The following is a 20,770-nucleotide window of genomic DNA, read 5'->3' as shown; positions in this document are numbered from 1 at the left end:
TGCTACTGCTTGTTCCTCGCGCTCTTACAACAGTCGAGGATCTCGCGAGGGCTGCCCGTCTCTGCGCAGCACACCAGAAGTTGGGCCTCCAGGAGCAACCCTCCTCCATTCGATGCCCGCGATTTGTGGCCACCTATGGATCACCGCGGTTCTTTTTTCTTCTTTCTGGTAGTTTTCTACCTGCTTCTGAGCTCGCAGTCGCATTCACCTCTGGTCTCTCAGGATGAAGAGCACCAAAGAGAGCTTGTGAGGGAGCGGAACGCGCTTCACATGTTGAATGAGTCTAAGTATGGCGACTTCGATCCGGGGACCGACCGATGGCTCCCATTTTCGGGTGTCAGAAAGAACGATAGCTATGCTTGGGATCTTCTGCCAGATGTTCAGGATAGAGCTCGGTTTCAGCTGCGGTCCACCATGGCAGAGGCGGGCTTGAGGCCTCCCAAGGCCCTTGCCGTGCCTGACGCTTTCTCCGGTCTTAACTTGACCCAATTACTCCTCCCAGTCTATCGTAATGCGACCGGTAAGCTGCGCGGAGAATGGGTACGCCACAAACAGAACAAACAACATGCCCTGTTGAACACGACTGCAATTGCACTGGAGAACGAATACTTCACGCATGAGTTCAGTCACAATGTTACGGGGGATAGTGGCACTTTCTACCTTGATCTCCGGGAGGGCGGTGGTGAGGAAGTCCAATTGCCCGAGGGCCAGGTTCGGGAGATCCGAGCAACTTTGGCTGTGGAGAGCGGCGATTTCTGGGGTAACACCTGGTATCTGTCGCTGTATGGTGTTCATTTCCCGGAGACGGGCGCTATCATCTTGACTACAACCAGCGAGAAATTTGGTGGCGTATTCGCATTACCGCATCTGATGATGTCGCCAGACGCATACAACCTCACCCACCAGCTTCTCGTCAAATCCCTCTCGGACACTATATCTGAGAAGCAGAATCGGCCTCCTACCCTATTTCCTTGGTCCTCACTTGTCGGGACGGAGCAGGTGGAATACCCTGCTCCAAAATGTGAACATATCGTCTACCTCCAGCTGCATCCCGTCGCGATCCATGGCTACCTTACAGATAAAACGATCATCGAGCAGATAGAACAAGAGCTGAGATATCCAATGGGAGCCCCCATTCCGTCTCCTCCGCCCCTAGTCATGTCAGCCGTCGTGTTCTCGCCTGATTGTGGATACATTCTAGAGACTAAGGGAGCTCCTGACTTCCCACCGACAGAAGCACTCTATCTATCGGGGCCGAAAATGGAGGAATTTGGCAAATTCTCTGCTCGCATCATCTTTATGATCTCGGCCTTTTCCGTTGGCCAGATCGCTTTACTGTTACGTCAAATCAAAGAAGCATCCACGCCATCTACTAGGAGCCGGATCAGCTTCTACACGATCGCGCTCATGGCGTTCGGCGATTCATTCGTACTTGTTTTCATGCTACTGGAGCTTTATCCGGCCGTTTCCTTCCTTGTTATGACAACAGCATCCTTCTTGACCTTCCTCTCGGTCAGTTATATCGGGATGAAATTCATGATGGAAATCTGGGCAGTCCAGGCCCCGGAGCGAAGAGAACAAGAACGTCGACCGAATCCTACTACGCGATCAGGGAACCTTCCACTCCCTGCTACTACGACTCGAGTCACCGATACTGGCGCAACGCCTATCATTTTGACCCCCGATCAGGATCCGCCATCAGAGGAAAACGAACCTCCTGCGAATCGGGGCGCCACGCCGACTGCGCAGGATACACGAGGTGATGTCGGTGCCATGTACGCCCGGTTTTACTTTATCTTGTTTGTCCTCCTCATCATATCTGTCTGGTCTTTCATTTGGCCAAACCGCATGGGAGCCATATATGCTCGAACCCTCGGATTTATATATCTATCCTTCTGGGTACCCCAGATATATCGAAATGTTATGCGCAATTGCCGCAAAGCTCTGCGCTGGGAATTTGTGGTTGGCCAAAGTTTCCTTCGACTCTTTCCATTCATCTACTTTTTGACTGCACGCGGGAATGTGCTTTTCATTCGACCCGACTCGACCACAGCCCTGGCACTGGCTGGCTGGGTGTGGGTTCAGGTCTGGGTATTGGCTAGCCAGGACATTCTGGGACCTCGCTTCTTTGTTCCTAGTGGGTGGGCGCCACCCGCCTATGATTATCACCCCGTGCTACGCGATAGCTCTGGATCCGGCGATGATCTTGAGTCTGGCGGAGTCCTTCCAATCGGGGCCTTGAGGGCTGACGAGCGGGAATACTCCATGGAGGCCAAAGATGAAGATAAGCAGCGGGCGAAAGATAAGAAGAAGGCAGTATTTGATTGTGCCATCTGTATGCAAGAAATCGAGGTTCCCGTCCTTGCAGCTCCGGGCGGTGCTGGCAGTAGCAGCATGACGGACGGGGCCACGAGTCTCCTCAGTCGACGGACATACATGGTCACCCCATGTCGGCATATCTTCCATAGTACCTGTCTCGAGAGCTGGATGCGACTTCGATTGCAGTGCCCAATTTGCCGAGAGTCTATTCCACCAGTTTAGGCTAATGGGAAGCACGAACTGTACCTGTATAGTCTGCATGGCCGAATTTTTCGCAGATCTCCGGGGCCCTGGTGGCGGACATACCGTGAATGACAGGTCAGCTAGCAAGTGTATTTAATGAGTGTCATAAAGCACCGATCCGATGTATGATTACGATAGAATATGAATACTCAGAGACCAGGCTACAAACTATCTTGGAATGATTTCGAATGTCGGTCCAGGCAGAGTACTTAGTTCTTCTACTCACCTACAAACAGAAGTCCAATAGATCAATAGCCCGAGTGAGTAATAGTAGTAGTATCTCACTTCAAGTCTCAAGTTTACTTGCACAGCATCCCGCGATAGCAGCCAAGCAACATGGAACCGGATTTCAAGCTCGATTCGCTTACTTGGATGCCAATACTATCAAAAAGGCTTTATGATCAATTCCCTGATTGCTGGATCAATACATCCATTATCTTACTCCAGCTGGGGGTAAATGTAGAGCCGGTTAGTGGGGTTGGTGATATGCAGGTGTATATGATACTAACTTGTTAATTCTACCCATTGCTAGGACTGATGTCATGCACTCTGTCCTACTAGTTCCCGATAATAGTGTATCACTACAATATGCTCAGAGGCGAGGCCCAAGTACTGTTGAGGAGGTTGGTGGGGCTTCGGCCCTACCTTGTTCCGGCCCTGGCGGCAGGAGCGCCTTCCCTACCTCCGGAGAGGCACCCCATCTACATCGCCATCCCATCTCGTACAACTGCATGCTTTCTAGTTGCTTACCACCAAAATGCAATCATTCGAATCAACTCATTAGTTCGTCCATAAGCTCCAGCTACTCCTTACCGAATCGTCTATCTTCAGTACGTCTTATTGCGTAGTAGCGGGTTTCTGTCCCCCGGTTCGGACCTTCCGGCGCATTCATTGCTTCATCTAGCTGCTTTGCGTCATTGATACCGATACTCATGCTGCTGTAAGAGTTGTGATATGGTAGTGGGGTCCCCATCGAATGCGGCGGGGTAGAAGATTCCGTTGCATCGATGGACAGACGGACCATCACATCCCGTCCGTCGGCCGGGATGACAGACAACTCGGGATGTCGCACCCCGCATACTCTTGCCGATATACGGAGTATTTGCATCCGAAATAGACTATTTCCGATACATAAAGAGAGTCAGGGTACAAGTTGACTACGAGTTGCCAAAGAGATTACTTTTGTTACATGTTTACCTCAATTTTCCGAGTTTCATTCCCGAAGTCAGTCCGCACTTATAGCCGGAAGAGGATGAGCGACACAACCAGCTTTTTGGACCGCCTCGCGGCTCTCGACACCAATACAGTATCCGATGCATTAGATGTCCTCCATCTTCGTGGTGCCACATACGGCCTCCGGCCTCTCTGGAACTGTCCGAAAATTGTCGGCCGCGCTAGCACGGTCGAAGTAGGCCCGAGGATCGGGACAGCCCCAACACCTCATCCTTTTGCTCCTACCATCGATGCAGTAAGCAGTGATGACCGGATTCTTGTCATCGCCGGCGGACTGGAGGGTGTGTCCTGCTGGGGCGATATCATTGCAAACGCCGCCAAGGCCAAGGGGATCCGGGGTACCGTAATCGATGGAGTATGCAGAGATATCGACGGTAGCGTCGAGGTACAGTATCCACTCTACGGACGTGCTGTTACGATGATCAGTGGCCGGAGTCGCATAGTCTCTGTCAGCGCCGGCAAGCCCGTGCGTGTCTGTGGCGGTGTGACAGTTGAACAGGATGACTATGTTATCGCGGACGCGTGCGGTACTGTCTTCGTCCCTGCCGCACATATCTCGATCGTCCTCACCCTTGCGGAGCAGATCAACAACCGCGAAAACCAGATGGTAGAGGCAGTACGCTCCGGGCAGACGGTGTCGGCGGTAATGCGCGACTCGCGCTTCGAGCAACTCCGACAAGAGACCGTGTCGGCTGCCGCCGCTGTCAGCCCACTATCACAAGAGAACCCCAGGAAGGCGAGTGCGGAGGATCAGGAGTTGGTTGGACTTTTGAGGGGTTTGGACTCGCCAGCAGTCTCGGACGCACTGGATTCCTTGGGAATCGCAGGACAGGCCTGGGGTATTCAGCCATTGTCTTCTTCGGGTTCAAGTAACCGGCGAGTTACTGTTGGTCCGGCATTTACCGTGCGTTATGTCCCTGCGAGCGACCCGCCTGGCAGTGTAGGGGATTTCCTGGATGATGTGGCGGTTGGAGATGTGGTGGTTATTGATAACAGTAGCCGCACAGACTGTACAGTTTGGGGCGATATCATGACTCACTATGCCGCGCTGCGGGGGGTTGCGGGCACGGTGATCGATGGAGTGTGTCGCGACGTGGATCTGGCCCTTGAGGAGGGATACCCATTATATACTGCAGGACGATGGATGCGTACAGGAAAAGATCGGGTCCAGGTCGGTGAGGTCAACGGGCCTGTTGGTATTGGGAAGGTCCGGGTCGAGTCCCGGGACATCGTTGTCGCTGATTCCAATGGCGTCGTGATCATTCCTCGGAACCGCGTGCGTGAAGTAGCGGGGCTCGCTCGCAAGATCTCGGAGAGTGAAGCGCAGATCCGCGAGTTGTTGACGAAGAGGGGGGCTACACTTGCGGACACACGTCGACAGCTCAGATACCACACACTGCAACGGAGAAGGGGATAGAAAGGATACCCTAGAGGGGCTAGAGTGAAGCGTTTCGGTTTCTTAGAAGAAATAGAAATGATTGAATCAGTTGCTGCTGTATAGGGCTCGGCTCGAAAGACGGAAGGAGACTGTAAATTGCACGCCTACGCAGAGTACTGTTCATAATTTTCATATTAACGAGATGTTTACCATTTCAAAGATTAATCAAAGGTCAAATAAGCAGCTGTTAGTATCACGTCAATCTCAAATTAGTAATCGTCATGGTGGTAGGAGATAGTACTACTAGTAGATAGTTATATATCATGTCTAACACTAACTGTGGGTATCATATTATAGCCCTCATGTCAATACTGTATCACCATCAGCTGGGAGGTACAACCTGTGTAGTACTAATAGAGACACGAGTAAGATGATTACTATATACATCGTCTGTTATCCATACAAAACGGGCAGCAATAACATATTTCGTAGACTCACAGTTAGGTAGACCATGACATTCAACCCCAGTCTGAATCTATCAGTAGTAATCGAGTGTGATCAAGTGTCACTGTCTCGCAGAACTCTCCAATGGGACTCACTCAGTCTAGATCTGCTTCAGGCTGCCACTACCTTATGTCCTCCATACTTCTTAATAGGCAGCAGAGGTGGGTGCCTGCAGTGGTTGCTGCCTAATTGGTACTAGTAGTGTTCTATCCACCCCACATAGTGCATGCACGTGACATTCCGCCGACCGGTGTTCTCCACATCTTTATCGTCTCCATAGTACTTCATCATCCACCTAGCCAGCCTGGTCAGTTGCACTGCCTAGTACTTGGTCCTATAAATGATTGGTCCTACCCGTCCACCGACAAACATCCCATACAGAGCACGTCGATGAGCCATGGATGAGGAAGAGGCTAGCAATCATGAAAAATCCCACTCCTACAGTCAACCCTCACAACAAGACTCAAACCTGGACGAGAAATACCCAAACCGTCCTCACAACCACTCCCAGACATTGCCATTTCACGAGCTCTTTGAGACCCTGTTTAATCCTTTGAGTGAGCTCTCCAAGAAGCCCACAGGATCTGCCGTTCCTCGGCGAAAAGTCGGGCCTCATGGCCAGTCGGCAGCAAACCTTACTCCACACGAAAAACGACGGGATGTCATTGAGCGGTTCATTTCACGATGGCGGAAAGAAGTGGGCGATGATATCTATCCTGCCTTCCGGCTCATTCTTCCGGACAAAGACCGTGACCGCGCCATGTACGGTATCAAAGAAAAGGCCATCGGTAAGTTACTGGTCAAAATCATGAAGATCGACAAGAACTCCGAGGACGGCTTCAATCTTTTGAACTGGAAGCTGCCAGGGCAATTGGCTACCTCGCGCTTTATGGCGGGGGACTTTGCCAGACGCTGCTACGATGTTATCTCAAAACGGCCTATGAGGACGGAGGTGGGCAATATGTCGATCGAGGAGGTGAACGACAAGCTCGACCAGCTTTCAAATGCCTCCAAGGAGGACCAACAGCTGCCCATCCTGTCAGAGTTCTACCGAAGAATGAACCCCGAGGAGATGCTGTGGCTGATCCGCATTATTCTTCGGCAAATGAAAGTCGGGGCTACAGAGCGAACGTTATTCAATGTATGGCACCCAGATGCTGCAAATCTCTATAGCATATCCAGTAGTCTTCGACGTGTTTGCTGGGAGCTGCATGATCCAAACATCCGACTGGGGGCTGAAAACAGTGGCATTTCTCTGATGCAATGCTTTCAGCCCCAACTAGCTCAGTTTCAAATGCAGTCCTTTGATCGAATGATTGCCCGGATGCGGGGTACAGAAGAAGACCCTGTATTCTGGATTGAGGAGAAACTCGACGGGGAGCGTATGCAGCTTCATATGCAGTCTGACAGCTCGGTGCCAGGAGGAAGGAGGTTTCGCTTCTGGTCGAGGAAAGCGAAAGATTACACCTACCTCTATGGAAAGAGCCTCGAGGACCCCAATGGTGCCTTGGCCAGACATCTCAAAGACGCCTTTGCAGACGGTGTCAACAGTTTGATTCTGGACGGTGAAATGATTGCTTGGAATCCTGAGCAGGGCGCCCCTGAACCATTTGGCACATTGAAGACCGCCGCATTAGCCGAACAGAGAAACCCGTTCTCGAATGGGTCACGGCCGCTTTTTCGTGTTTTTGATCTACTCTTCTTGAACGGGCACGATCTGACCAGGTACACTCTTCGCGATCGTCGAAATGCTCTGCAGAAAAGTGTAAAGTCGGTCCACCGTCGGTTCGAAGTCCATCCTTACGAGGAAGCTATAGATAAGACCCAGATTGAAGCGGCGCTTCGAAGAGTTGTTGCGGAGGCTTCAGAGGGACTAGTGCTCAAAAACCCGAGATCCCCCTATCGCCTCAATGAACGACATGACGACTGGATGAAAGTGAAGCCTGAATACATGACAGAGTTTGGGGAGTCCCTGGATCTGATAGTTATAGGCGGCTACTATGGCAGTGGTCACCGAGGAGGGGGTCTTGCAAGTTTTCTGTGTGGATTGAGGGTCGATAATGCTAGCTCTTCGCAAGGGAACACGTCCACCAAATGCTATTCTTTCTGCAAGGTCGGGGGAGGCTTTACGGCAGCAGACTATGCAAACATCCGTCATCATACTGATGGCAAATGGATGGACTGGAACCCCAAAAATCCGCCAACGGCATACATTGAGCTGGCGGGTGGCAATGCACAGCACGAGCGTCCAGATCAGTGGATCAAACCAGAGGATTCGGTGGTCCTCTGTGTTAAAGCAGCATCAGTATCGATCAGTGACCAATTTCGGGTCGGTCTGACATTGCGCTTTCCGCGGTTTAAGAGGTTACGCATGGATAAGGACTGGAAGAGCGCGCTTTCCATGCAAGAGTTCCTGGATCTGAAGTCAAACGTGGAGCAAGAGCAAAAGGAGAAGGAATTCAGTGTTGAGAACTTCCGCAAAAAACGGGTGAAGCGACCAAAGAAAGAATTGACGGTTGCAGGATACAGCCCTAGTGCGGAGGTGAAGTATGAAGGGCCGTCAGGGCATATTTTCGACGGGTTCAACTTCTTTATTTTAACCGACTCGGTAGCCCCAATCAAGAAATCGAAGGCGGAGTTGGAACAACTTGTCAAATTGAATGGAGGCAAGATATATCAGACAAACAAGGCCGCTCCCAACACCGTATGTATCGCGGACCGAAGAACTGTGAAGGCAGCTTCTCTGCAAAAGAATGGCGATGTGAGCATCATCCGACCATCTTGGATCTTAGACTGTGTGAGGCAGAATGAGATTGATGCGGGCCTGCCAGACTTGCTTCTTCCCCTGGAACCTCGGCACATGTTTTTCACTACGCCCAGTAAGGAGGAGGAGGTATTGACGAGTGTCGACCAATTTAATGACAGCTACGCTCGGGATGTCACCAGGGAAGAGCTGGTCAGTTTGCTTGATAAGATGAGCGCGGACAAGGGTAGTTCCGATGTGCCCCCGAGAGGCGAAGCTACCAAGAAGCTTAGAGAAGTTATCCAAGAGAGAGTGGACGCAGGATGGGATCTCCCATGCGGGTGGCTTTTTCAAAACTTGACGTTCTTCTTTCCCGACCAGACAACGCAGGTTCCAGACGCCGGGAATTCGGAACATCCCTGCTGCGGCTATCGACTATCTTTGGCTCGAAATACAGCCAGATTTGCAGGTGCCACTGTTGTCAATGATTGTGAGGACCCCTCCATCACCCATGTGGTTGTAGATCCGGATACACCATCCACAGAGATCGCCACGCTAAGGAAGACTTTGTCTGCCCGAGCAGATCAGAAGCTCCCTCACATAGTTACCACGGAGTGGATCAAGGAAAGCTGGGAGCAGCAGTCACTGCTCGATGAAGATAGGTATCATCCAAGGCCTGCTTGATCTCGACTCGGCCGTGCATAACTGCCAAGTCAAAGAGGCTCTGTGATGACCTTCCTGAATCAACCATTAGGGAGGCAGGACTAAGCGAGTCAAGGGAAGGGATTTATAGGATAGCTTTTGCCTACTGAATCCGGCCGAGCGGAGCCGGACTGCATGGGTTTTGAGATACGATACTAGCCGATTGGCAGACGCCTCACAATATAAGCTTACAGGACTATAAGGGACGATAAACAACAGAGAAACGCTGTAGATACGTCTTCGCAAATGAGACTTCGTACGAGATGAGTAAACTTGCTGTAGATACTAGATAGACAAATGGCGGTTGACGCGGTTGAACGTACAGGCGACCACGTGACAGTTGCGAAAGACCGCCGACGTGGCGGATTCAAAGGGGGAGAAAAAACTTGGAACAAACAAACAACTGACGGCTGGTTCACCCTCAGGCCCAGAGTACTGGCAGAGTGAAAGATGCGTAAGGAGTCCTAGTTAGCTTTACGCCAACGCCACCGGCTAGCAAGCTCAATAATCATCAGTGTCGGACTTGGAATCCTCCAGCTAGGCCCCACCGCCATCGCCGCCCATGAGTCGGACTACGCGACGTCCGGCAGAGCTATACGCGATCAATCCCTCAACTATCGCCGAGAAGATGACCGAAGACGCCAGAAAACTGTTTGAATCAGAGAAGGGGAAAGTATCAGGCGCGTCTATTCAACCTGAACGTTTTGGGAAAGATGCGGTCCCCGAGTGAAGCTAAATAACCAAGCATGGGGTTAGAAGCTTGAGTGCCCTCTTCTCAGATGTGATTGTTCGGCTCTTCTGTTCGCTGCTGCACATTGTAAACTGGCTGCGGGGTAAATCCTGGATTGATTGCCTAACAATTGGACGCATAAGGTACCTGGTCTGGAGTCAATATGGATCAAGATAACTACTGATGTGCTATCCCAGCCTAGCTCTAATAAACACCGGGAGACCATTCTCTATGTGTACTAGGCAGTGGAGTCTAGAAGAGCTCGCCCCTCCCAAGGATATGACATTACCCGCTATAACCCGGGCATCAATACCACTCCGCTGGCCAAGACTCCGTGCATAAAACAGGAAGAATTTAAGCGGGATGGAATGCGTTTGGCAGGCCAAAGGTGGCCGAGTTTTGCCGGGGATGTATCATCGAGGGATACTACTAGTTAGATCGGAAGTCGAAGCATATTACCCATCCGCTCCGGTGTTCTATCTTGAGATGCGATTGCGCAAGTGTGGATGCAAAGAAGAAACTCTCTGTGATCCACGAAAGTTATCGAAGTTATTGACTTCCTTCTTGTTACCTACCTTTTCTTCGTAGACTCGGTCTCATTACACATGTCTCACCAATTCCAGCCCAGTCGGCGTTCGGGCGACCGGAGGCCTGCAAAGAAATTACGAAGCTAGCATTGGCCTTGGAAACCGAGCTGCCATGGTGGATCCGCTAAGAAAGAGGGATACGTACAGACATGAGCGTAGGAGCCAGGAATGTGAGGGGAAGCATTTCCCCGGCCAAAGCACTAGACTCGGAGTAGTAGATCAAAAAGAGCCAATTAACTAGCAGGGTTCCTGCAGCGACATGATCAGAGCTGGGATTCGGATGCATACCATGACGCGTCCCAGGCAAAGATGCGGAGGGTCTTGGGTGGAATTTGCTCAATCCGTTGAGATGAAGGTTTTATTCTCCGCATGATCATCACCGCTAGTCCGATGTTCCAGTAAGAAGAAAGTAAGACGAAAGACGGGAGAAGGAGGTCGGGAGGCGGAAGGTGAGAAGAAGAGGAGGACAATGAGGGCAGCAGGGCAGGATGACTGATTACTAGCAATATTATCTCCGTGCTACGGGGAAAGGCTCCACCTCGCAGGGTCTGTGCAAACCCGAATGGCTTATATCTGTAATCTATCTAGTTACTGCGTATGATATCCCATTAAGTCGGCAATTACTGCTCTTCATGAACTGAACCCTTTTTGCCGACTCCAACTTTTAGCCATCCAATCCGAACTCCGACAGAAATATTGCGATGGACACTCCCATCCACTTGTTTGGCTGCTCTTAGGGCGGGTCAAGTTCGGAGCGGGTCAGTAGGACCCATCGCCGAAAAAACCCTCGGGCGAAATAGCTGCAATGGGCTTAGCCAGCGCTCCTGCAGCATAGTTTAGCCAAATGAACAAGATTCTATTCACGGGGCTGCGGAGGGTCTGCTGCATCGTCCAGTCGCAGGCATGCAATCTCTAAGGCTGTGGGTACATATTCACAATTGCTGGTGCTGCAGGACGAGGCCCCCCTATGCTTTCAGGCTCACCCTGCGGGGACAGAACCAACAATGCCCTTACCAATGGTACGTACTCCTCCACTGATAGCCTGCGCGGTATCTCAGGACGGATTGCTATTGTACAGAAACATATCGAATTCTCGGACCGGCCACATGCGGGCTGGGAGTATATAAAGCCAGTGCGCGACCTGAGTTGAATCTCCTGGTTTAACATCAGAAATCACAGTACAATTTGTCCCTCTACAATCTTTTCTAGTATATCTCCAGGGTACCCTCTCTGCTTCTGGTTATTATAAACAAAATGTGGTCTCTTTCTTCGCAGGCCCTCATGGCCAGTGCAGCCCTCCTGTCCTTACTGCCTTCAACCTTCGCGACTTCGGCAGCCTGCAATACCACCGCCCTCAACACCACTGTGGGATTATACCCTATTACCGTGGAAAATACCACAGTCTTCGATGTTGCCAAGGCCACTAACCGGGGCGTCTGCGACATCGGCCGTCAAAACCTTATGGCTGACGTGACGATCATCCCCAACGTCGGCCAGACTTTGATCATCCCCGCTGAGGTCTGCGAGCCCGATAATGAGACCTGCCTTCTCCCCAACATCACCCGCACCCGTACTTGCATCGACGGCGGTCCGCGTCTATACTATACCGTCAACGGGGATACCCTCGACATTGTCGCGAAACGACTGAACATCACGACTGAGTCGCTCATGAGTGACGATACCAGCTTCTCGGCTGATGAGGTGCTTGCTCCGGGTCAGTACCTCAAGGTGCCACTGTGTTCTCCAAGTGAGTGCGTGATTCGGCCGTTCACGTTGGAGTATGGTGTGTACAAGGACTATGCAGACAAGTACAACACCACTGTGGGCCAGATTATGATGCTCAGCCCAACCTACAACTACAGCACGTCGCCGCTGACTGGTGCTGGGCGTCCGTCATTGGATCTTCCGTACAGAATGTTCGACTCTGTCAAGCAACATCACTGTGCTGTCATGAGTTCTGTTGTACTATTGATACTAGTTATTGGCCATTATGTGTCTGTTGATGTACTTTAGTTCTTGTCGTGTAGTATAGTCTTTGCCTGCAGTGCGCCTGTGAGAGACTTAATGGCTGTGGAAATACTCAATTATACTAACTTGAGCGTCTATTCAAAATTTCTTCTCGCCATGTTTCAGAGTGTGTGTAAATGCTGCGGAAGCCTCTTTGGTGGATGTTTCGCTAGGACATCACTGCAGGCGACTAATGCTTTGATCCATGCAACCACGCAGTCATCAGCCTATCAAACTCTATCTGCATACGAGTCTTACCGTTATAAATGCAAGTAACTCACAAATCCCCAGAAACCATTCTAACTATAACGTAATCGGTAGGGATGTGAAAGTAAGCCATGACATAAGCCGCCCCGGTCTAACCCAAACAGGCATATCAATCAAATCTGATCTCCGCACCCTGAGCCCTTTCATCGCTTCTCGCTGATTTCCCTCTAATCCGCCGCCATCTCCATCTCCATTGTCCCTCAATCCTCATCTAATCATCGTCATCATCATCATCAAAATGACCGATCCTCCTCAGACTATCCCTCTTCACCACCTCCCCTCGTCCATCTCCTACAATGCTGCCACCACCACGGCCTTGGAGTCTCACCTCAGCACGTCCGACGAGGAGTCTAGCCCACCTCCGCGTTACACCCGCGAGAATGACCCCTTCCAACTAGCCTCAAAACTGAAAAGTCCCGAAGAAATCGCCCGGATGCAACCCCAAGCCAATATTTCCCGCAAGCGTCACACATCCGGCTGCCTCCCCCACAGCGCCAATCCCCGCAATGCACTCGCTTCCTCCCTAGCCTCTAAACAACTGCAGACCTTCTACGAGTCCCAAAATGAGAACATTCAACGCATGCTCAAGCCCGTCGAAGAACACGTTCGCGATGCCCGTGAAACAAACAGCAGCAACCAGCTCAAGTACAAAATCGCCGTCTGGGGCTCCTTCGCCGCCAATGTCATCCTCTGTGTTCTGCAACTTTACGGAGCCATTTCCTCCAGCTCCCTCTCCCTGTACACAACCATGGCCGACGCCGTCTTCGACCCTCTCTCCAACATAACTCTCCTCGTTTCCAACAAGGCTGTCAACCGCGTCGATCCTCGTAAATTCCCCGCCGGAAAAGCTCGCATCGAAACAGCCGGCAACATCTGCTTCTGTTTCCTCATGACAGCCGTCTCTTTCATCCTCATTGCTTTCTCTATCCGCGAACTCGCCGAGGGATCCAACTCCGAGACGGGATCTTTCCACCTCCCTTCTGTTGTCGCCGTCATCGTCGCCTTTTGCACTAAATTCGCGCTCTTCCTGTACTGCTTCGCGCTAAAGGATCAGTATTCCCAGGTCATGATCCTCTGGGAAGACCACCGCAATGACCTCCTGATTAACGGATTTGGTATCCTTACCAGCGTAGGTGGTGGTAAACTGCGCTGGTGGATTGACCCCGCGGGAGCTATTGTCCTCTCCGTGCTTGTCAGTTGCTTGTGGCTGTTTAGCGCGTATCGCGAGTTCCAGTTGCTTATTGGTGTTACCGCCGATACTAAGATGCAACAGTTGATTACTTATATCTGTGAGCTTAAGACCCTCCCTTACCTCCATCCCATTTCGTTTGTAGGTGAGCGATCAAAACTAATGGTGTATAAAAAGCAATGACCCACTCCCCCCTCATCACCGCCATCGATACCGTCCGTGCATACACCTCCGGCCCTCGATTGCTTGTGGAAGTTGACATCGTCATGGACCCGAACGATTCGCTGCGGGCTACACATGATGTCGCAGAAGAACTGCAAATGAAACTGGAGTCGTTGCCGGATGTGGAGCGGGCGTATGTACACGTGGATTATGAGACGACGCATAAGCCGGAACACTTCTTGAAGAAGGAGTTGTAAGTCTAGGCGACTGCTTGTTTGCCTATTCGTTTATGGCTGGATGGTATATGGTATAAATAATATAGTTGTATTTCGATGGGATATGGGTATGGATACGAACACGGTAAATAGTATAGTATAGAGAGCAAGAACATAGCCACGTGTATAGTTTTTAATTGTCAATGCAGGGATAGACAGTACAAGTTGATGGTGATTGCTTGATGGCAGGAAACCCTAGAGATGAAAGCCGACTACTCAGGGCGATGTTCCCTTTCACTACAATACATTCACTGGATACAGATACCATTTGGGTAAGCTGTGCCTCGGTGTAGTCCCAAGTGTGAATGATGCTCCTCACATGACTCAAGTAGTGTGACTCGCAGTGTTCAGCCTGCAGTCTTCTCACTCATTTTCCTGGATGATACAACACTCGTATATTATGATATTATGAGGTAATTAGAGCTGTGACTGGGAGGTTATATCTGATCCCCGAAGCCATATCTAAACTATTCGGTTATCTGCGTGCTTCCGGCTCATGAGTGACACCCTATGGTTTCTCAAGATACAGTATATCTGTGGGCGGGTTAGTTGTGTACACACAAGAAGAGAAACCCGTTTTGAATGTTGCATTTGAAAAAGGAGCTAATGGCGATAAACTTACTGTATTGGTTCTTGGATGCCCATGCATCACCAACAGCCAATTCTGCCCTCCGGCACAACGCATCCCTGTCATCAGCATCGTACTTATGGCTCTTGACTGCCAATATCCTCCGGCCCGCCGGAATGGTCTTGCCCGCCAGAGACACGTCTTCTGAAGGGAGATAGTACTGGTTATGGCTTCCCTGCGCTGCATCCCAGCGGCCAATGACAGCCCATTTGTCGAGATCAAAGGTATCCGGCCCTAGGATCTCGTTGGCGCGTTCAAGGCCGTGCTTGATGAATCGCCGATTGATCCCCTCGGGATCGTTATAAGCTGCCCGCACGCGATCGGCGTCTTTGCATCCGTCCAAGCCAATGAGCAGTGACGAGTTACTTTCGGGGGTGACGAAGCTAGCCAAAAAGTCGGCTGCTTCTGGCCGCTGGAAACTGCCCAGTGTTGATCCCAAGGAGAGAATGGTCTTGGATCGCGAACGGATTTCGGGCAAATGCATCCAGTCCCGACCATCGTCGTAGGTTCCCAGCAACCCGAAGCAGCGGACATGGCGGAATGTCCCCGGGGGCACGATGCTGAGAGTCCGGTGGAGTTCTTGATACGATACATCCAACGCGAAGTAGTCAACTTCCCGACTCATTTCATCCAGAGCATCTAGAAGGATCTTGACCTTGCGGAGATTTCTGATTGTTCAATCAGCACAGTTGCCTCTGCAGGTGAAAGGTTTGGACGCTTACCCGCTGCCTAGCTCGACCAACATACTACCAGACGGAATGTGTTCTGCGATCTGGTATTTATGCTTCTCGAGCAAGCCGATCTCTTCATTGGTGAGGTAGTAGGATGGAGCATAAGTCACGTCTTCAAAATAGCGTAGTCCCTTTTCATCCCAGAGTAGAAGCTCCGGCATGGCAGACTCCCCGTGACAGGCCGCATGGATGGAGTCTTCGAGCGAATGACGTAGCTGTGTCTCTGCTTTATCACTGCGGATATCGATGATATTGGTCGCAACGGCCGGTCTTGCGACTGTCTGAACCCGAGGTACTCGACCCCGGACCTGGGGTGGTGACACGACACTTTCGAACATCTTGTAGAGCGAAACGAGCAGCAAAGTCTATGGGAAAATCTATATGTAGCGAGTTAATACAACGGATGCATTCAGTGTTTATCTGCAAGCCGGGTGGCTATTTATGTGGTACAGTGCGAACTCCCCAATAGGAAGATCCTGATTGACGAACGCGTTTTGAGACTCCGTGATGCAATATTTTGCTATGATTGCTCGATCGAGATAAAGATGATTTTGCTTCCATGATTGGCTCGATGCGCTGAGGTCATTGATCCGAACCATGGACCCTGACATTCTAGCCGCATCCAGCCACATGCGACAGCCTAAGTCGATGACCTTCGGTACTTTTGTAATTGTGGGTCCTACCGTCATCCCATAGAAGGAACGAGCCTACAACGTAGCACAATTGAGTAACTATGAGATTTGCAGGATGCTACGTGCTGTGGCTGCAGTGATCTACGACTCGTTGGACCTGGGGGCGTCAACGGGAATGCCAAGATATCCTGGAATACCCAATTAGATCGACATGGGGGTGGAGAGTATATATGCGAATCCCAGCCTTGCCTATTATTTACTCTTGATTTCGTACATTATGCCCATCCAGGAACACAGTGACGCAGGTGGCATTCTCACTATTGGGTTCCTTTGAAGCTTTCTCGGTGATCTTCGCGGCTACCCTGTCAGCATCCATTCCCTCTTGCTTGCTCCCTGCGATCTGGTGCATGATGGTTTCGTCATCCATTGTATTGGTAACCCCGTCTGTGGTCAGGGCCAAGAAGTACCGACGATCCGGCTGCAGAGTGTATCGTTTAAGAGAAGGGTAACTGGAGACTAAATCTCCCCTCTTTGTTGGTTCGACGCATGCTTTCTCCTGGCCGCTGGCCAGGGACTGCTCCCCGATATCCTTTAGCGGCATTTTATATTGTAAATCGCCCAGCGCCCTCGATACATTTAAGCCCTCTGCGGAAGTTAGGTTCGCAACCTCGTGTGATAGGGGACGAAGATAAACTAACCAACTCGTGACACACCGCTCTCGGTGTTGAGAGTCCCTCCAGCGGACTCAATGCGATGACTCTCCCCAGCATCTTCCGGCTTGTGGGATGTGGTTAATCGCTCCTTCACCACAGTTAGAGGACGCTAGTACAATAAACAGGCCTATGACTTCTACATACGACTTTCAACGAGGTGTGATTTGCCCCATCATCCTCTCCCAGCAAAACGTGCGAATCTCCCAGATTGGCGACAACTAAGATGCCCCTGGTTAGATTCACGACAACTAGGGCGGCAGTCGATCCGGCTACGGCGAATAATTCCTCGCCAGCCCAAAACCCTTGCAGAAGCTCCTTCTCCTCTGCTTGAATTGCTTGTTCGATGGCTGATTCATAGTTTCCCTGTCTCAACTCTCTACTCTTAGTCAGAAGCCGACGGATATTCTTGCTTGCATGTTCTGCAACCTTATCTGAGGCACTTTTCCCTAAGTTAGTCCCGACTACCTTGCCAGAGTCATGATGTGATTCCCATACTGTCCGTCATATACGGCAAAGAAAGCCAGACTGTCTGTGTGCCCCGAAAATTCGTCAGGCAGGAGGACGGTATACCTGTCTTCTTGAATTGGATTGGATCCAAGGACCTAGGGTGAATAAGTAGTGGAATCAGCTCTGAGTTTCCGCATCTCTAGCGGGGAGTGTATCGTACACAACTGGCCCCGGCGCCTTGAAGGGTAAAGATGCTTGTAGAATTTGAAGCATCTGCCATGGTGTGTTGGTACCCTCCGATAGAACAATGCGAGAATCAAGATGCCTTGATCACCTTCGACGGGGGCAGGCGCCCTCACTGCTCTGCATGCGGATAGCTTCCGATCAGGTTCCGGAGGAGCCAGGGCATCGTGCCGTCATCTCCCCGTCAGGGTTCCACTGTCGGGTTCCATCAAGTGGAACGTAATTCTGAAGTAAGGTGAGCCAACAACAATCTGACACAAGTACAGAAGTAGGTCACTACTAAGCTGCTAGAACATGATGATTTAGTTACTATGTAACTAGTTCGTTAAGTGTTAAAAGTTAGTTAACCTAACTTAACTACGTTAACTGTCTCTAACTAACTAACTATCGTGTGGCTGACTAAACAATTACAAAGCGAACATGGATCGGGATCACATGTTCATCAGCAGAGCCGGGCCTGCTAAGATTGATGACCAGATCGGCAACAGCACGCTGATGTCGCATCTGCCCCGGAAAGTCGAATCACAAACTGGAGGGTTGATTCCCGCACAAACGTCCCTTTACATGCCGGATATTTGGGCCCCATAAATTCCATAACATGACCATCATCGACGATGGCGATGCGATCAAGTCCCATGGTCACCTAGAGGTGTCTGAGGCCCAGTCCAGTAGTTTCAGCTGTTCTGTGACTTTTCAGCAAGTCGAGGGGCTTCTGGAATGCCTGCGGGAATTCCCTCTTATGGAGGGCTCTCGAAGTTATTACTATATAATGAGTCAGGCTGCTGTTGTTCCTGCTCCGTTCGTACACCGAGCCCTTGCTGAGGTAGGTCACGTACGACGCCATTATGGCACTGGATTTAGAATTGAGAATATCACTCGGTGAGGAGACATAACTATGGTCACCTGGGAGACACCTCGATTCCCTTTGCTGGCTTAATTTCAATATATGGATTGTTAGGCACCGATGTCGGCCCCTTTTCTTGGTGGTTGAGCGCCATAGAATTATATGTTTTCATGTGCCTAACCAACACTGTGCTCTTCCACAACGGCTGTCTCACTTCTCCTCCCAGCCTACAATCTTCAGAATCCAATCCACCACGAGTTCCGGAGCACTTGCAACGGGAACATGGCCAGTGGGGATTCTTGTCACGTCCGCCTCCCGCCCACTCTCACTTGCAACCGTATCAATCATCTTCTGCTGCACGTCTGGCGAAATAACCAAGTCGTCAGTGCACAGCAGATACGCGACAGGGACGTTCTTGTACCCGGCGTGCGTCAAGGTATTAGCCAAGCTGGCTGCTGAATGGTGTGTGAACTGTCGAGCCCATGTCTTGCCCTCGTCGAGGGGCATATCGGAGAAGGCTGTGGCTGCGAAGGCCGCGGTGTCGACAAGACTCATCCATCCTTGGTCATCGACGGAGATGTCCATAGGAAGACTACCCAATACGTCCGCGGTCGACCTGCCCTCGGGAGGCACCACCGCCGTCATATACGCCAGGCGTACCACCCCACCAGCGTCCTTGCTGCCCTCCCTCTTGATCAGACCCTGTATGCTCTGGCTGGCGGGCGTCCCACCATACGAGTGCGCGACCACAACGACCTCCTTTCCTTGTTCCACTAGCCGTTCAATCTCACGCGCAATCGCTGCCGCATCGTCATACATGGTGCCGGGCTCCGGGAGGGGACCATCGCTGGGGCCCACGCTGGGTAGCCTAACTGTGTGGATTTCGTAGCCCTGGCTTGCGATTCTTGTAGTCACCGGATCGTAGAGTTCAGGTAGGGCGCAGGCTCCTGGGACAATCACGATTGAAGGCTTGGATTGAGACATGGTGTTTGAATTAATAGTTGAGCTTGCTTGTAATTGTTATTCATCCCAGGCCACAGTAACTATTTAGCTGTGTACTTTATATATCACAATCACTGCACATAACCTGATTTCTAATAATGAACTAAGCAAGAGAGCATTGTTAATAATCCAGATTATGCCGGTGAGGTTAGTCTATCCTGCTGGAAGCTAGTGAGTACGCTACGAGGGATCCAATGGCTCTCTCCATTCCTTCCGACCCACCCGCGTCAGCACGCTTACACATGACAGTACTTCCTCTTCCCATGCAAAGCTATCTGCAATCTATAATGATAAAGTTTCATCGGGGAAAAAATGGGTCGCTTTCGAAAATTATGGCACAACTGGCTTGGCTTTTGATTGATTGATTTGGTTTCCATACAATCTCAAGCCATCATCAATAATTGTCTCGTCACCTATTGCGACTATGTGTTTGCCAAGTAGCATGAACGTCAAACCTGCATGACATGTAGGAGTGGGCTTAAAACTACATTTCTGGTCGATAGCTGATATATAGCCATGTCAATTCGGTATTATCAACTTAGGGGGAGGGCTGTCCCGTGCATAATAGGGAGTCGAGAGTGTATTGAACGGCCATGTGAGTAGGAGGAGAGATATAATATTTTCTATTGCAAGCGATTTAAGTCACGAAAGCCAATTTGGTTGTATGATGGCCCCTATTATGTTCAGGTATAGTCCTTATTCTATAACTAGTACAGTCTCTTAGCCAATATCTCTCAATGAGGATGAAGTCTGCAATAAATTTATCAATACTTTTATTTATCTATTTATTAATCCTGAATTTGTATTTTTCACATACCAAGGTGGTACATACATTCCAACTTCGAACATCCAAGTATAACCACAGACTAGTCAGTGATAACATCCAACTTCTGCTTGAAAAGTGAGTAGTGATATATCTTGAATATACTATTTGTGCAGTGATAGCCTTATGATACATATGCATGTAGCCGCAATTGCAGAAAATGCTGCAAGTAAAGTCAATTGTAGAAATTGTTGTCAGCTCTCCACCTGATCGCGAGTGAGCAGCAAGGAGATGAAAATTAGAGAAGCGGTAGTCAGGAGAGCCTCGATGCTAGGGTATTGTTTGCTGGTGTTATATAATCTACGCGTCGCGAAGATAGTTCAACAAGGGATGGATGCGCGACGGTGATTGATCCCTAGGAGTGAGGA

At 50.5% G+C, this 20,770-nt stretch overlaps 8 protein-coding genes across 8 annotated transcripts; 5 read left to right on the top strand and 3 right to left on the bottom strand.

Annotated features, from left to right (window-relative positions):
* Positions 1-135: 135 nt before the first annotated feature.
* On the top strand, positions 136-2,541 carry dscA (ubiquitin-protein ligase dscA; the record flags this gene model as incomplete). Its single annotated transcript, XM_041688539.1, has 1 exon — positions 136-2,541. One exon carries the CDS (start codon positions 136-138, stop codon positions 2,539-2,541), a length of 2,406 nt encoding a protein of 801 aa, XP_041542314.1.
* A 1,210-nt stretch (positions 2,542-3,751) lies between these two features.
* On the top strand, positions 3,752-5,212 carry AKAW2_40230A (RraA family protein; the record flags this gene model as incomplete). The annotated part of the gene is made up of 1 exon (XM_041688538.1): positions 3,752-5,212. The coding sequence occupies one exon, from the start codon at positions 3,752-3,754 to the stop codon at positions 5,210-5,212; it is 1,461 nt and encodes a 486-aa protein (XP_041542313.1).
* Positions 5,213-6,074: 862 nt separating this feature from the next.
* On the top strand, positions 6,075-9,104 carry LIG4 (DNA ligase (ATP) DNL4; the record flags this gene model as incomplete). The annotated part of the gene is made up of 1 exon (XM_041688537.1): positions 6,075-9,104. The coding sequence occupies one exon, from the start codon at positions 6,075-6,077 to the stop codon at positions 9,102-9,104; it is 3,030 nt and encodes a 1,009-aa protein (XP_041542312.1).
* A 2,589-nt stretch (positions 9,105-11,693) lies between these two features.
* Positions 11,694-12,452, top strand: AKAW2_40228A (uncharacterized protein; the record flags this gene model as incomplete). Its single annotated transcript, XM_041688536.1, has 1 exon — positions 11,694-12,452. The coding sequence occupies one exon, from the start codon at positions 11,694-11,696 to the stop codon at positions 12,450-12,452; it is 759 nt and encodes a 252-aa protein (XP_041542311.1).
* Positions 12,453-12,951: 499 nt separating this feature from the next.
* Positions 12,952-14,321, top strand: AKAW2_40227A (cation diffusion facilitator family transporter; the record flags this gene model as incomplete). Its single annotated transcript, XM_041688535.1, has 2 exons — positions 12,952-14,002; positions 14,080-14,321. The coding sequence occupies 2 exons, from the start codon at positions 12,952-12,954 to the stop codon at positions 14,319-14,321; spliced, it is 1,293 nt and encodes a 430-aa protein (XP_041542310.1).
* A 526-nt stretch (positions 14,322-14,847) lies between these two features.
* Positions 14,848-16,036, bottom strand: AKAW2_40226S (class I SAM-dependent methyltransferase; the record flags this gene model as incomplete). The annotated part of the gene is made up of 3 exons (XM_041688533.1): positions 14,848-14,873; positions 14,962-15,635; positions 15,690-16,036. The coding sequence occupies 3 exons, from the start codon at positions 16,034-16,036 to the stop codon at positions 14,848-14,850; spliced, it is 1,047 nt and encodes a 348-aa protein (XP_041542309.1).
* Positions 16,037-16,586: 550 nt separating this feature from the next.
* On the bottom strand, positions 16,587-17,770 carry AKAW2_40225S (PP2C family serine/threonine-protein phosphatase; the record flags this gene model as incomplete). The annotated part of the gene is made up of 5 exons (XM_041688532.1): positions 16,587-16,975; positions 17,029-17,131; positions 17,188-17,482; positions 17,539-17,645; positions 17,711-17,770. 5 exons carry the CDS (start codon positions 17,768-17,770, stop codon positions 16,587-16,589), a joined length of 954 nt encoding a protein of 317 aa, XP_041542308.1.
* Positions 17,771-18,787: 1,017 nt separating this feature from the next.
* AKAW2_40224S (alpha/beta hydrolase) lies at positions 18,788-19,561 on the bottom strand (the record flags this gene model as incomplete). Its single annotated transcript, XM_041688531.1, has 1 exon — positions 18,788-19,561. One exon carries the CDS (start codon positions 19,559-19,561, stop codon positions 18,788-18,790), a length of 774 nt encoding a protein of 257 aa, XP_041542307.1.
* Between the last annotated feature and the right edge of the window lie 1,209 nt (positions 19,562-20,770).

Source organism: Aspergillus luchuensis, chromosome 4 (genome assembly GCF_016861625.1).
Source record: "Aspergillus luchuensis IFO 4308 DNA, chromosome 4, nearly complete sequence".
Lineage (NCBI taxonomy): Eukaryota > Fungi > Ascomycota > Eurotiomycetes > Eurotiales > Aspergillaceae > Aspergillus > Aspergillus luchuensis.
The sequence above is the reverse complement of the archived record's forward strand: the minus strand, read 5'-3'. Positions and strand labels throughout refer to the sequence as shown.